At 41.2% G+C, this 14,653-nt stretch overlaps 1 protein-coding gene and 1 long non-coding RNA gene across 2 annotated transcripts; both read left to right on the top strand.

Annotated features, from left to right (window-relative positions):
* The first annotated feature begins 3,921 nt into the window (after positions 1 to 3,921).
* LOC147457649 (uncharacterized) lies at positions 3,922 to 6,220 on the top strand. The gene is made up of 3 exons (XM_086512509.1): positions 3,922 to 4,144; positions 4,245 to 4,644; positions 4,971 to 6,220. The coding sequence occupies exon 3, from the start codon at positions 5,013 to 5,015 to the stop codon at positions 5,862 to 5,864; it is 852 nt and encodes a 283-aa protein (XP_086368635.1). The 5' UTR covers positions 3,922 to 4,144; positions 4,245 to 4,644; positions 4,971 to 5,012; the 3' UTR covers positions 5,865 to 6,220.
* Positions 6,059 to 7,983, top strand: LOC147457648 (uncharacterized). The gene is made up of 2 exons (XR_015188133.1): positions 6,059 to 6,198; positions 6,983 to 7,983. It is a non-coding gene; the product is annotated as an uncharacterized LOC147457648 (long non-coding RNA).
* The last annotated feature ends 6,670 nt before the right edge of the window (positions 7,984 to 14,653 follow it).

Raw genomic sequence — 14,653 nt, 5'->3', positions numbered from 1 at the left:
GTTCCGGAGCATTCAGAAAGTCTAAAGACGCGAAAAGTTGCTAAACTTTCACCACGCTATTGTGGACCGTTTACCATTCTCAAACGTATAGGTCAAGTGGCCTATAAGTTAGCTCTCTCAGAGCACTCACGAGCTCATCCTGTTTTTCATGTTAGCCGTTTACGAAAATAGCTAGGATAGAATGATAATGTCATTGACACAGGTGTGTTAGTTGACCTTATCGAACCGCCAAGCATTCCTCATGAGCCCGAAAAGATTTTGGATTCTCATGAGCTTCGCACCAGACATCATGTCAGACGACAGGTGTTGGTAAAATGGCTAGATAGACCTGAAGAAGGTTCTACATGGGTGGATGTATCCGCACTTAAGAAATGTTTTCCTACGTTTGTTTTCAAGGACGAAAACGAATCTCCAAGGGGGGGGTAATGTAAGGACATGGGTCCTATGGGCAAGGCCACCGGCACGACCGAATAGTGTGTACGCTAGGGGGAGGCTATAAGATAGCACGGTTGGGTGGAGACTAGCACACACATTACTACCGCCCTTTCATGAATATTAATTATCTTTAAAAAAAATGCAAAGCTAAGAATTCTTTTGATGATGACCACTTGGTTTGACAAGATTTACAACTTTGTAAAACAAGGTTTTTTCAAATTCTGCACCAACTTTTAGTTCTTCTGCACAAATTGAGTGTATGCAAAATATCTCAAGTTTTTTTCTTTCCATTATATGGGTGAGGTGTGCTTACTAAAGAAAATAAAACTCTTGACAAGATTCTTGGTTAGAACACGATTTGTTGGAGTGCACCAATTGATGATCGCAAGCTTCGTGATATTTTGGTTTAACATGTATGCGAATATGATGCTCTTATGAGGGCACACAGAGTGCTTTCTTAACATTTTTTCTTGGGACATAGTATTTCAGATTGCATTGATGACAATGTATACATATGCTTGGTAAGTCAATTTGGGACTACCTTACACGTGTTAGCAAGTCAATATCGATCTCTAGTTGATGGTTGTATGTATTAGCATTATGGTTGATGGTCAAGATGATGGCCTTTTGCAAACTTCAATGAGTTTATGCCATAGCTTGAGCTCTTATATGTAAGAGCCATTCATGGCATTGAGCAGTCTAGGCAATCAACAATTGATGCTACATTAGTTGATGGCTTATGGTTAGTTATGCTCTCTTTATGTCTATGCATATAGGATGGTTTTGTCAGTTTATGGTCGTGGGAGAATACCAAATTTGAGCATTGGATGTGAGCGCTATGTGTTTGTTGGTAGTTTATGCTCTCTTGTGAGCTAGTTTGTGCCTGATGCACTATGAGTACACCTATCATGCATGATTGAGAAAAACTTTTGCTTAGGTGGGTGCTTACTTTTGTTCACTTGAGGTATCTTTGGTAGTGAGGTGCTTACTTTACTTGGTGCCTATTTGTGTACATTATTTGCTACTCTTAGTAGCTTTTTGGCCTCTACTATCTTGTGTATCTATGTGAATTCTGCGGATATTGTCTCTTTGCATTCGTGTGGTCATCATATTTAGGCAGTTTTGTGTTAGCACATGTATGACCTTGGCATACATTTTGTAGCCTTTTGTGAGGGTTGTGGTTAGGTTTTTTGAGACCGAATGTGGCGAGATTTGGTAACATGCAAGGTGGATTATGTCTGCTAGAGGTCTCCTTTGCAAACTCGCTATAGGTTTATATATACATAATATAGGTTCTTTTCTCGATAGCCCAGTTGCCTTCATAGTATTTTCAATCAATTCAAATTCAGTTTATGCTTGGTTCTTATACATTATTGTGCTCTCACCATCGATCGATGTTACTTTTTTAATTAAATGCCCAAATACTACCAAAATTTTGTCAGAATCTTGTCACAATTTATCTATTTAAATTATGCATATTTCTATCATGATTTTGGGTAACATATCGCCAAATTACTACAAATATATGCTAGTTTTTACTCATAACCTTGCCATACTCTTGTGCTTAAGAATGGAAACATCTATGTTAAAGGAGGAACTCTTTAAAATTAAAAAGTTTAATGGTAGCAACTTCTCATTGTAAAAGAGAAATTTAAGGATGTGCTTATCCAAAAGAATCAGCTAAAACCTTTTAATGATCAAACAACTATACCTACTACCATGTTTGACAAGGATTGGCTTGAGTTAGATGCTTTTGCTAAACCTATGATTAGATTGCACTTGGTAGAATCAGTGCAATACTTAGCTATCATTGATAAGAAGCCCACAAAGTTGCCTTGGAAGAGGTTATGCAATACTTATGAGAAAGAAACTGCTTCTAGCAAGGTTTACATTGTATAAAGCTCTTTGACTTGAGAATGAAGGAAGGTAGAACATTGCCTAACATTTGAATGAGCTCAACAATATTTTTAGCCACTTGCAGAATCAAAAGTTGAGCTTAGATGTGAAAGTGAAGACAATATGATTTCTATGCTTGCTACTGGCATCATGTGACACATTTGCTACTACCATTAGCAATTCCACACATGTTTGGCATTACCCTGATGTCATAGGAGATTAGATGGAAACCTATTGAAGAATGTAAGCAGAATGCTACCCTCTTTGTTGATAGACATAGAAAGCAATTCACGAGGAAGTCATGTGAGAGAAGCCCTGTGGCAATCAAAGTAAGTCTAGAGACAAAAGGGACATGGAATGCTATAATTGCAAGAAGAAAAAGTACACTAAGAAAAATTGCTGGAAGTGGAAAAAGGAAGAAGAAGGACAAGTGTGAGGATGGCAAGAGAGCGACAAATTGAAGAGGTTGATGCAGGCACCACATATGACAAAGATATCTAGTTTGCCTCTTTGTTACCTGCACATTTCTGCATGAGCAAAGATGTCTCATATACCCAATATTGGATATAGGGTTCTTGCACATCTTTTCATGTTATTCCTCATAGAGTGGTCCTATGACATTTTAGATTTGCATCATAGTCTTGTTTTTTTAAAGTAATTGCTCACGGATGTTTTTTTAAATCATCTCTTAATGTATAGCCTTGGCTATGGGTCCATGCATTCGCTGGCAAAACCAAAAAAAAATATTTGGCAATGATAGTCATTCTTATGTTTATAGGGATCCTATTGCTCATTCCTAGCTCAATGCTTCATCACTTCTTCTCCTCCCATTCAAATCTTGCAAGACCTGATTGGCATGCTTTCCTTTGAAGGAGGTCAATATTGTGCCATGTGTGTAGAGCAATTTCTAAATCTAGCAGGACATATGGAATTTGGATGTTCTTCTAACCTAAACCCATATTTTCTTTTCATTTAGAGAAGATGTACAATCACCTTGATTGTGGAAATTGGCTATTCTTCCAACCTAAACCCATATTTTCTTTTCATTTATAGAAGATGTACAATCAACTTGATTGTTTGTTGGTTGGAAAACTGGCGCTTGTGATGTTGTGGCGAGTCTTCAACCCATCTTTGACACACAGGAGGCAAGGAATGGACGCAATGCTCGAAGGGTTCGGCAATGGGAATGGGGCCTCTGGCTTTATTGCCATGACTCATAACCTTTGGGACATGGGAGCAAGCTTGCTAGCAGACTGGGCGTGTGAGCAGAGTCTAACTGACGGTGCGACCTCTGAGGGTGAGAATGGGTTTCGAGGATAATTGATGAGGGGGCCAGCTCACGAAAGCATAATGACCTCAGCTCAGATCAGATCTGAGCCGTCCATCACTGGCGATCGGAGGGTGCGAAAGCTCGATCTCAAGGTTAGTGAAAAAGCAGTAGTTTTACTGTGATGGAAAATTCAGGTGTAGCTGAAATGCAAATGCCAAATGCACATGAAATGAAACTGAAATGAGGGGGAAAGCGAGGAGAGGGAGGGTCCCTCGATTCTCTGGTCTGCGCAAGTACAAAGAGAGTGAGAGGTGCTCTTCTCTCTGCTCCGCAGCTGCGTACGCAGAGGTCCGTTCTGCTCTACACCCACACACACACACGCACACGCGCGCGCACGCACACACGCACACACACGCTCTCTCTCTCTCTCTCTCTCTCTCTCTCTCTCACACACACACACACACACACACACACACACACACACACACACACACACACACACACACACTCATCGCAAGGTTCGTTGGCTATGGCTTGAGAAGCGTAAGCGTACTCTTCTATTTGTTGCTTTCCATGTAATGTTTCCACGTCCTTGCCCCCCGACCTTGGTTTCTGATCGTCCCCTTATGTTCATATTATGCAGGATCGCCCCTCTGCATGCATCTAGGTGCCCTCCTCTCTCTGTGGATTCCCTGCTTCGCATCCCTTTTGCCTATCGAAGAAGGAATTCTTACTTGCAGTTGCTAAGTACCGCCCATTCCTGTGCTTTGTACTTCTGGGTTCTTCCCCGGACCCTTCATCCTTTGTGTATTTAGCTGCCCTTTGGCACTCGGAGTCCATTTACATGTTCATATTGGGTGGAGAGGGTCAGCTTGGCCCCCTCGCGGCCGCCACCTTGGCTGGAGCGGTGTCACTTCGGGCAATGTGCTGGAGGAAGCTCTACTGCCTACCCTTTGTTGTCTTCAAAACTCTGAAAATGCATCACCTCACCAGGTAGAGACTCAGCGTGCGGTGCAGAAACAGATTGGAAATCCCGCTCAGAGGTATGTTGATTTCACTTGGTGTCTCTCTCTGGGGGCTGATGATTTATGTGTGCAATGTGCCTTGTGATTGGGCATGTGTATGCATTTCTTGTCTGTTGTGGGAGAATGTTATCATCATGAAAGGGTGCATCACATGGCTTTTTTTCAATCTGATCGTTGAGTCTTTGGCATGTGCCTACTCCAGAGTGAGTGATTATGCTGCCATGTAGAGCTCATGGCGTACTTTTGTGTGTGCATGTTACTACTGCTTGATGCTGCTTGCCGTAACTTTGTGCACATCGATCTCTTAGCCTGACCATCCCAAGTGATTTCCCCTGCTCGAACAGAAGCAATTAGGTTGATAAAGTCTTAAGTCTGGAAGATCTCTCATGTCAAGCGGAGTAACACACTTCAGCTCAGAAGATCTTGAGCATCTCTCCAATAGCTTTCAGACGATGGGCCGTGAGTACAAGCTTTCCAATGGATCAAATAATAATGGATTTATGCACAATTCAGGACATGTGTGGGAAGATAACAATGATGACCTCAAGGAGGATGATGTGTGGGGTGGACATGACACAAGCGCCGATTGGAATTTCTATAACAGGGATAGTGATGGAGAATACAATGATGCAATGGACAATGGTGTTGCTACCAAGGGTGGCAAGAATTGGAAGTCTGGACTTACCATGGAGTTGCAAGCTGCAGGTATGAAAGGTCATAAGAAGGAGTATTTAGGTGTAGGTTTTGCGGCTTTGGAGGCTGTGCATGGTGGTGGCTTAGGAGGGGGAAGAGAGAGTAATGGTGGTTGGGCGCCTGGTTTCTCGGTTAGGAAGGTCAAGATACCTTTCGTGGGAGATGGGGCTGGAGGTAGTGGATATGCCAATGGATGGCATGGTACTGGATTGAAAACAAAACGAGGTGGGATGCCGCAGTCGGCGCCAGTGTCTATGCCTGTTTGGCCTGCCAAGTGTGGATATGGAGACTCAAACGGTGATGTGGATGCAGATGACAGCTCTCCTGAGGATGGTGGGGATAATGATCAGGATGATGAAGATGATGCTGATGATGAGGGAGAGAGGAGAGGTAGGCTTGCCCCTCATGAAATTATAGACCGTGAATATGCGCGCAGCCGCTCAACCACGTTCTCTGTCATTGAAGGTGCTGGGCGGACTCTCAAAGGCTCAGACCTTCGCAGAGTCCGAAATGCAGTGTGGAGTGTGACTGGCTTTGAGGATTGAAAATATTCCTGGAGCGACTATCGGGGAGCTCTAAATTTTGGTAGAAATTAACACCTTGTGCATATTTTCAGAGCTTTTGAGGAACGTTGCCACCGCCACTTCTTAATTTATGTTAGAGATGGTAGGAAAGATCTTTCTTCAACAACCGAATGTGGGTGATGTATGAGCGTTTTTTGAAGATTGTTTCTACAGTTCCTGAATATCTAGTTATTGTATGTAATTCTATACACGCGAAAATTAACCTTTGTAGTATACTGGCCATGTTTTGTTTGTAATCTCTTCTTTACAAGGGTGATGGTCGCACTTCGAATGGATTGCTGCAATTTCAATGCAGGTCAATTGCATATTTACAGTTATTTTCCTCTTTCATAATTATGTCATATCTCTTTCAGAAAGTAGGTTCATTAGGATTTGTGGTGGTGTCTTTTTGATCTACAAGTTTCAACGAAGATGGCATGAATGCGGACGTACGACGGTGGTATTTTTGCTTGATCATGACCTTGATGAATATTTTTCATGGTTGCTTGCTGATCACTTGTGTTGGCATTTGAAGTTTCTCATGAGTCTTTATTTTGCTGATGGCGATGATTTACAGCAGATAGTGGTCTGCACTGATTCATAGCAGCAGAAAGGAAATTGTCAGTTTTAGCTTCAAAAGAGTGTCTTGGATTTGGGTGGATGATTTTGCTAAAAGGGGGGGGGGGGGGGGGGGGGGGGGGACAACGAGTATTGTGAAAAGGAGACATGCATTTGTGTGCAATCCAACTTGGAAACATGAGATTTTGTAAGAGGGTTGGGAGGCTTTTCAAGATGGGAAAAGTGCAGAGATTAATATAAGCCTGCCTGTACAGGAATCTGAGTAGTGGATGTTTAGGTGGCCTTCAGGTGTAGGTGGTTGCTGCATGGAGCTTTTATGCTAATATTAGGATGTATCAACAGCAAGTGGTCAGCATATTTCAGTAGGGTGGTGATGGTAACTTATATAGAGCTCTTCTATGAAAAAGGAAAGCCGGATTAGCATACAATTGCATGTGAAAAAAAACTCAATTTTTTTTTTTGATTAGAGCTTCCATTGGTAAGAAATGGCACTGTTGTAACTTTTCTGTTTGGGTATGCAGAGAATGCTTCTGTTAGAAATAAAGAGCGAAGAGCGCATTGTGTGCTGATGGTTACATTAACTCAGTCGGTGAATGGGGTTGATGTGCGGCCCCATTTAAAAGATGTACAATTTATTAACTGGCCAGCAAAATGAGGAATTTGGATCCGCTGTCGAAGTTGTGTTGTGAGCAGGCCTAGGGGTGACGCTATATGCCCCAAGTGTAACGAGAACATAAGGATGTAAGGGTTGTCCGGCAATGGGTTTTGATAGTATCTGCATCTTTGGAGCTACAAACTATACTGAACATTCTGAGTTGTCTTAGTGTTAATGAGAACATGAGGATGTAAGGGTTGTTAACCAGTGCCGCTATCTGCATCTTTGGAGCTACCTACCATACTGACCATTCTGACTCCTGAGGTGTACTTGCTAGTCTTACAATGGGCCTAGAGCCGGAATGCCTTCTTTAAGGCTTGTGAGACACCCCTCTCGATCTTTGCCCGAGAAAAAACATATTTTTTTTAAAAATACATCATTCAGGTTGGGTGAATTGCAGCATCCATGCCAACCTAAACTATGGTTTAAGAAACTAGTTTGCTTTTTAATATGAAGGATTGTGTGCACACCAATTCAGAAGCAGTTGATCTTGGATTATCACTAACGCCGAACATGGTGGCTTACATGGAAAGAAAGGTATGGATGATTGTTACTATCAATGATCGGAAAGATATCCAAAGAGCAAATTGCTGAGAATCTTACATAGTAAGAAGGGTGGGTGGTTACTATCCATGAAATGGCAAGGGTCTCCCAAGAACATTGAGGACGAGGACCTCCGGGAAGAGATTGTATGCTGAGTGCTAAGCCAGACAATTTGTATTGACTACAATTCGTACATGCAGTTTGTAGCAGATTTGCTCATAATGTGGAGCGAAGCTCCCATGCTATCTGAAAAAGTAGACGCATTCCTCAATGCTCTTTGAACAGCACTAAAGTTCAGAAACAGCTGGTCTTTAATTCTTCGTATAAACATAGTTGCTCAGCTTTGCAGCAAGAAGGAAAAACAGTACTGATGCATATTGCTAAAGTAAATGGGGTGAATATCTACATGAATGCCTATTAATGCCTAGAATTACGCAACTATTTGCACAAATCCTTTAAAATAGCCTAAAATTGGGTGGTTTTAATTTCTCAAAAACTTAGAAGTGTAGAAATATTTCTCCAAAAACCCGGAAAAGTCCTTGATTTTTCCCGGGGCGTTGCTACCACCAATGATTCTCCCAAGAACAAGATACTGAGTTGCTACTACCATTACTTGAGGTCCACAATGGGTTGGACATTATTCCTGGCCAACATTTTGCGTATATGCTTACTTCTTGCATATTATGAAGACCATTCTTGCATAGTCTTCAATAATTGGGGGTTTATAGTGTAAAGTGCTGCCTTGTAAACAATTATAGCACCATTTGACTTGTTAAATCAAGCATAGGGGAGAGGTTGGGTTCGGGAATAGCAGGTGTTAGCTTACAAGTGTGCCGCTTTGAAATTCAAAAAAATGCCCGGTTGAGAGGATAAGGAAAAGGAAAAGTCTTGCCTACATTTCAAAGAAAACATTGTATAATTAATAATAAGCAGCCCATATTTTTGAAATCCCCTCTTGAAAAATACATAAAGAGGGAAATTGTGTTTGGTTGCAAAAATAATTTTCCTTGAACACTAGAGAGAGGTATAAAGGATATTTTGTCTCCTAATGATGGATATGTGTCCCTCAAGTTGGGCTTAAAAGTATTGAAGACTAAAAGTAATCATTTCTTTTTTAAGAGGATGGTTACTTGACTTTAAAATCAATTTCCCAAGGTTGCATTCACTTTGTTAATTTTTTTTTTCCTTAGTTAAAGACACATCAATAAACTCATTTTCCTTTATAGCTTCTCAAAATATGAGATTCAAATTTTAAAGCGTATTTTTTGTAATGTTATATATATTTATCAAAATTTACAAGGAGCATTTTATTTCTTTTCCCTTGCTTACATGTGGAGTTTTCAAAATTTTAAAGTGTAGATGTGAAAGTCCAAACTTTTTGTGAGCCTTATATATTTTAACATGCCTATGTGATCTTCTTCTTGTTCACTTTGAGATCATCATTGAAGGAGATACCGACTCACCCAAAAGTCAGGGGAAGGTGCCAAATGTAGCTTTGACAATTATTTACCCGTCGTACCTTGAGACAAGTGGGCTTTCCATGATACAATTTTACTTGGGATTTTGTTGCCTCTTAGGCTAGTTTATGTGTATGTGTAAGGTACCCATTTTCTTTTCTCCTAAAGTTAGCATCCTTTTATTATAAATGGTTAAAGGAAACTCCAAAGTAAGCAAAGTGTGATAATTTATGAATCTTAAGTTGTGTAATACTTTTTGCTAAAATTATATGCTTTGAAATTCGACAAATCTAGACCCTTGAAACCTAAAAATGAAATTTTACTAGAACCTTAGACTTTTCATATCTTTTGGAAAATGTAAGGTTTGAAAAATATGCAATACTATTGGCTTGAATGGATAGAAAATCACATGGGTTGTGCATGGAGCACGTGAGGGGGTAGTAAGCATGGAAGCTATTGTAAGGCCTGAAAGCCCTAGAACTTGACCAACTGGGTAGTTTAGAAGCATTGTGTGGCCTCCATGACCTCTCTAGGCCTAAATTAGCATGCTAGGGTGAGATACCAAGCTAGATGCTTGCTTCTCTAGGAGGGAGGTAGCTTACAACAAGCCCCTTGGTAGGCAGAAGCTATAAATAAGCATCGAGCTCTCACATGTTTACACATTATGCTGTGAATACTCTGTTGCACTCAAGACATTTACTTCTCCCATGAGAAAGGCATCCAAAAGCTACTTAGATATAAAAACTCAAGTGTATTACGATGTAATTAAATGTTATTATGTTATTTTTTCTCTAGAATTTCCATGTAATTATGGCAATTCTTTCTCTATGCTAGAATCCCTATTAATTACTCACCTTGTTTGTCTAAACAAAAATGGTTATGCTAATCATGCTTCGTATATTATGTATGATTAAGTTTAATTAAGTTGGCAGATCTTTGGTCATGGGATTAAATATGGAGGAGTCTACCTCAAAGAATCCGGTCATGAACGCCTCCTTGAAAGTCTGTATGTAGTGGGAGGGCAGGAACATGACTCTCGCATAGAATCCCATGATGACATTTTTGCTTGGGATTTTTGTCTCCATATTCCAGCATAGCCCTCTTGTGCCTTCCACAAAAACCTGCTAGGGATGCTCCGTTGCCTCTATACCTCTATATCATTGAATGCCGTTATGCAGGTGATTAGCATCTTGGCAATTTTCACGAGCATCTAGCATGGAAGATCTGGTATCTCCTTCATCATGTTTATGATCCCTCTGAGCGTATGAAGAACCATATACTTCTTTGACAGGGGGTTGTTATTGCTTGGTTTTGTTATGACGGGGTAGTTCAACATTGCCGGTCTTTTGCTTTGCCAAGAGTAAAAGCTGTCCCAAGGTCGCGGTCGTTGATGGGACAGTAAGTTGGGTCGATCCTGAGATGTTGCAAAGCATTCCCTATAATATGTTTCATCTGTTGGTTGCTGATCAAACCATTTCTTTCGCCAGAGGGGTTGATTGTCAATGATAGTCTGAATTTGTATCGCGGTGACAGAAACATCTCTGTAATCCCCTCTGCTGTTTAGCTCAAGGGCAGGTAGCATTTTTTGTTTCCATAATCTGGCCTCATGCCGCATCAGTGGCAGGGCGATCATCTCATGCCCAAGGTTTTTTACTACTTCATCTGGAGTGATCATGAGTAGGGCAGCTGATTTCAACACTTTCAGCTCATATTGCAGGTACTCCTTGTGTGAGGGGTCTTTGACTTCTGAGATCTAGTGCCGAAGCCGAGATGGATGTCGTGGCTGGATCTTTATTTTTTTGCATTTATTTTCTTGTGCTTGGACTTGGTACATCTATTTGGTGAGCTTCAAAGGTGAAATGCTCAATTCCTCCTGTCTGCTCAAATTCCATTGGGGCTATTTGTTCAGGCTTTGCTTGTGTTGCCCTATGAGCCTCCAAATCTCCCTGTGCCTCTACCAACTGCTTTCTCAAATCTTCAATCTCTTTGTCTTTGGCTTTCTGCAGTGCTCTATGCCCTGCTGTCATGATTTGTCTGTCATATTTTTCTTGAGCAATTGCCTCCTTCAGATCTTGGACCTCTTTGTTCAGCGAGGTTGATCTAGCTGTCAAGCTTGAGGAGCTCGGCGTCTCCTGCAAGGCTAAAAGCTGGGTCAGAGTCTTGTTGACCACCGTGTAGGACTCTTGCAGCTTTTCACTATGTTCTCTTTCTCTCGGTTAGCTCCTCCTCTAGTCGTTGCTACTTGACTTGCAGAGTAGTGTTGGCTTCATTAAACTGCTGGACCTCCTTGTAGTAATAGGCCGCATTCTCTTGTTCCCTTTGCAACTTTGATTGGAGTTGCGGCTGGACCTTTTGCAACTCTTTATTTTGTTTTGTAGCTGCAGCGTGTTTTTAGCTGCTCTAGTTGCCTCTTTCTTGGTGTCTTCCAACTCTAGCTGGCACAAGTTGTAGAGAGATCTTTGGCATTGCATTTGGAGCTTGATCTGGTCTAAATGCGCATCAATATTGAATGACCTGATCATCTCTGCTCCCTCCTCTATCACGGCTTGCGAACGAGGCGATCTTGGTTTTTTTTGACTTGTTTGGTCATGATCTGAGGTTCCAGCCTCATCAGTCGTTCTTTTCTTTGTTTTAAGTACTTCAATAGCAGATGGAGCTATAGTAGTTTCGGGTGGTACTGTTTCTTTTTCTTGATCTACCTTCTCTTATGGTAGCACCTTATCTGCCACTTGTTCTGGAAGGTCTACAACCTCTTTTCGTTTTTCTATTCCAGCCTCTGAAGGTAGTTCTTTGTCCTTTGGTGATTCAATACCAAATTCTTGCTGGTCAAGCGTGTCTTCCTCACTCTTCTCTTCTTGGTTTTCATCTTTTTTTGTGGCCTTAGTAGATTCGTCGGATGATTCGCAATCATCGACGTGTGGCTGCTTTGCATCCTCTCTTTCACTTTGCTCCATCTTTCGTTTGAGTTCATTCTGAATTTGTTGCCGCATGTTGTTGGCAATATTCAGATTCTCCTCCACTTCCTGTCGTTTGTGTTGTTTGATCCGTTGAAGAGCTGCTATGTGCCTGCGTAGTAAAGAGACGTCTTCTTCTTTTTCTTCTTCTTTTTCATCATCCGCTTGTGTTCCCTTACTTCTTTCTCCTCTTGCTTCTGTTGGCGGATTCTTTCTCTTTGCACCCGCGCTTCTTCCATTGTTCTTCTGGCTTGGGTAACTGGGATGGCCTCTGCCGCCCGGGCTGTTCTCTTCTTTAATCTTGTATATCTCATGAAAAACTCACTCCCATGCTCCTCTTCTGAAGACTGGTATTCAAAAGGGGTATCTCTTTCTTTAGACGCATCTTCCTTGCTGTTCGGTGCATCCAAATCTGTCTCTCACTGTCAATGTCAGTTCTTGTTGCACTTTGCCTTGTTTATTTGACCTTTGGTTTTGGCCTTGTGGAGGGTCTTGCTACCGGTTTTACTGCTCTTTTGGATTTGTGGATCAAATCTATCTGTGCTTCTGTAGGTGGTAGATTAGCAATCATTCCCAATGCTTGGTAGACGATTCGAGTCAGCACTGGTCCAATGTTCATGTAGGTCTTGCTCTTGTGGCTACCCTTAAGATTTGCTTCTACTATGTTGTTGAGGAGGTAGTTGCCAAAGTCACAGCTGATCACTCTTCGTTCTGCTAACCCCATTGCCATTACCACTGCCATGTGCAACAACGGTTCAGTGTATCTTGGTGGCTTCTGTACTTTGAAGTGTTGCGAGATGAGGTGCAATGGAAGTTCTATTTTCGAGATCAAATCTTGATATGTCAGTTTGTGTCCTCTTTGCTTCAGAAAGGCTTTGTCATTATCTATTGCTTTCGTTTTTTGCAATAGGTTGTGTGTTCCCTGCTATAGATGGAGAGGTTCATTGATCATTCCCGTAGTGATTTTAACTTTGATTGTCGCTCCATCTTTGTCAATCAGGGTGGCTTCCCCATTCTATTGAATCGAGCTTATGAATTCATGAGCTCTTCTGAAATCTGTTCCCCATAGCAGTAGTCGTAGAAAGCTGTCCAACTGTAGGCACCTGTCCCCTGCTTGCACTTCAGACTTTTGGTGTAGTGTCCCCAATTCCCTTGGAAAGATGGCGGTCTTTACTATCTCTCCGTCCGCTGCTTGAAATATTCCGATGAATATATTGGCCGGTATTGCTTTGAGCATCTGTTCGGTGATATGGGCCTTTTCATACGAGGATATATATGTGATATCATATGGTGGTGCTCCCACTCCCTTTGTGCTTTCCTTTGAGGCATCCTGAGATCAGTTTCAGATCGGAAACATGATTTAGCAATTGATCAAAAATGTCAAAAAGTTGAAGAAAACGCAAACTTTGACCATAAAATAAAAAATTGAGCATAACTTTGTCAAAACTATCCTAAATTTGACCAGATTTCACCAGTGCATCTAGGATTACTATAGGCACAAGGACGTAAGGTAAAAAATGAATTCTGGCAAAAAGGTACATGGATCGCGATCCATGTTGGGAAGCATCTTGTAATTTCAATTAGTGGAGGTTGTTCCTAGACAACTTGGGGATGATAATGTGAAAATTTTTCTGGTTTTAGGGTTTGAGGAACATGGATTACGATCCATGTTTGGAAACATATTGAAGATCCGATGATACCAGCTGCTAGGGCTTATCAAGATGGTACCTTGGTCCAAAAGTTTTGGAATTTGGATCATTAGTTCGGTACTTAGGTCAATTTTTGGAAATCATCCTCAAACTTAGAGAAATTTGGCATTTGGATGTGGATTTTGGAATCCAAAAGACTTGAAACTTCATGGCTAGGCTTTGTTGAATATACTAGGCCAGATGGTATGAAATTTTCTTTGGTTGGGAAAAAAGGTACATGGATCGTGATCCATGTTGGGAGGGATTTTGATACAGCCTCTTGCACACATGTTCCTATAGGTCTTCCTAGCACACTGGCAAAATATTTTCAAATTTGGACATGTTTCTCTTATGTTTACTCAGTTTTTTAGTTTATGGCCATGTTTTTCCCGTCGTGACCATATTGTTTTTTTGAAACCACTTTTGGGCACTTCCTTTGACTGACATCTGTTGTTGCCTTGATTTTGGATGATTTTTGTATTAAAAGCACAACTTTGCCTAGCTCCCCACCAATTTTCATCAGTTTCTGAATCTATCTAAAGGGGAAATTGGTCCAGGAAATTTGCACAACTTTGCAGGTACTCTTTTGCTTTGTTTTGACCACAATTACACCTTTAATGTTACATCTCCTTGATGCTTGTTTTTCACTTTCTTCTGGACTTCCTTCTGTTTCAGCTGGCTTTGGAATAGAGCCCTAAGAAGTTGCAATTGTTGCTCTGGCCAGTGGGGTAGCTTCATATTCTTCTCCTGACCCTACTTCATAAGTTTTTTGCTAGAAACAAACCACTTCTCCTTTGATTACTGCCAAATGACCATTTGTAGACTGAAGGTAGCAAACCATGAGGGTTTGATGATTTTAAAAGCCCTTTTTGTGACCATTTTTGCATGGTCAAAC

This window comes from Adiantum capillus-veneris, chromosome 5, assembly GCF_014529385.1.
Source record: "Adiantum capillus-veneris isolate H3 chromosome 5, ASM1452938v2, whole genome shotgun sequence".
NCBI classification, from domain to species: Eukaryota; Viridiplantae; Streptophyta; class Polypodiopsida; order Polypodiales; family Pteridaceae; genus Adiantum; species Adiantum capillus-veneris.
This window is presented reverse-complemented; position numbering and strand designations above follow the sequence as displayed.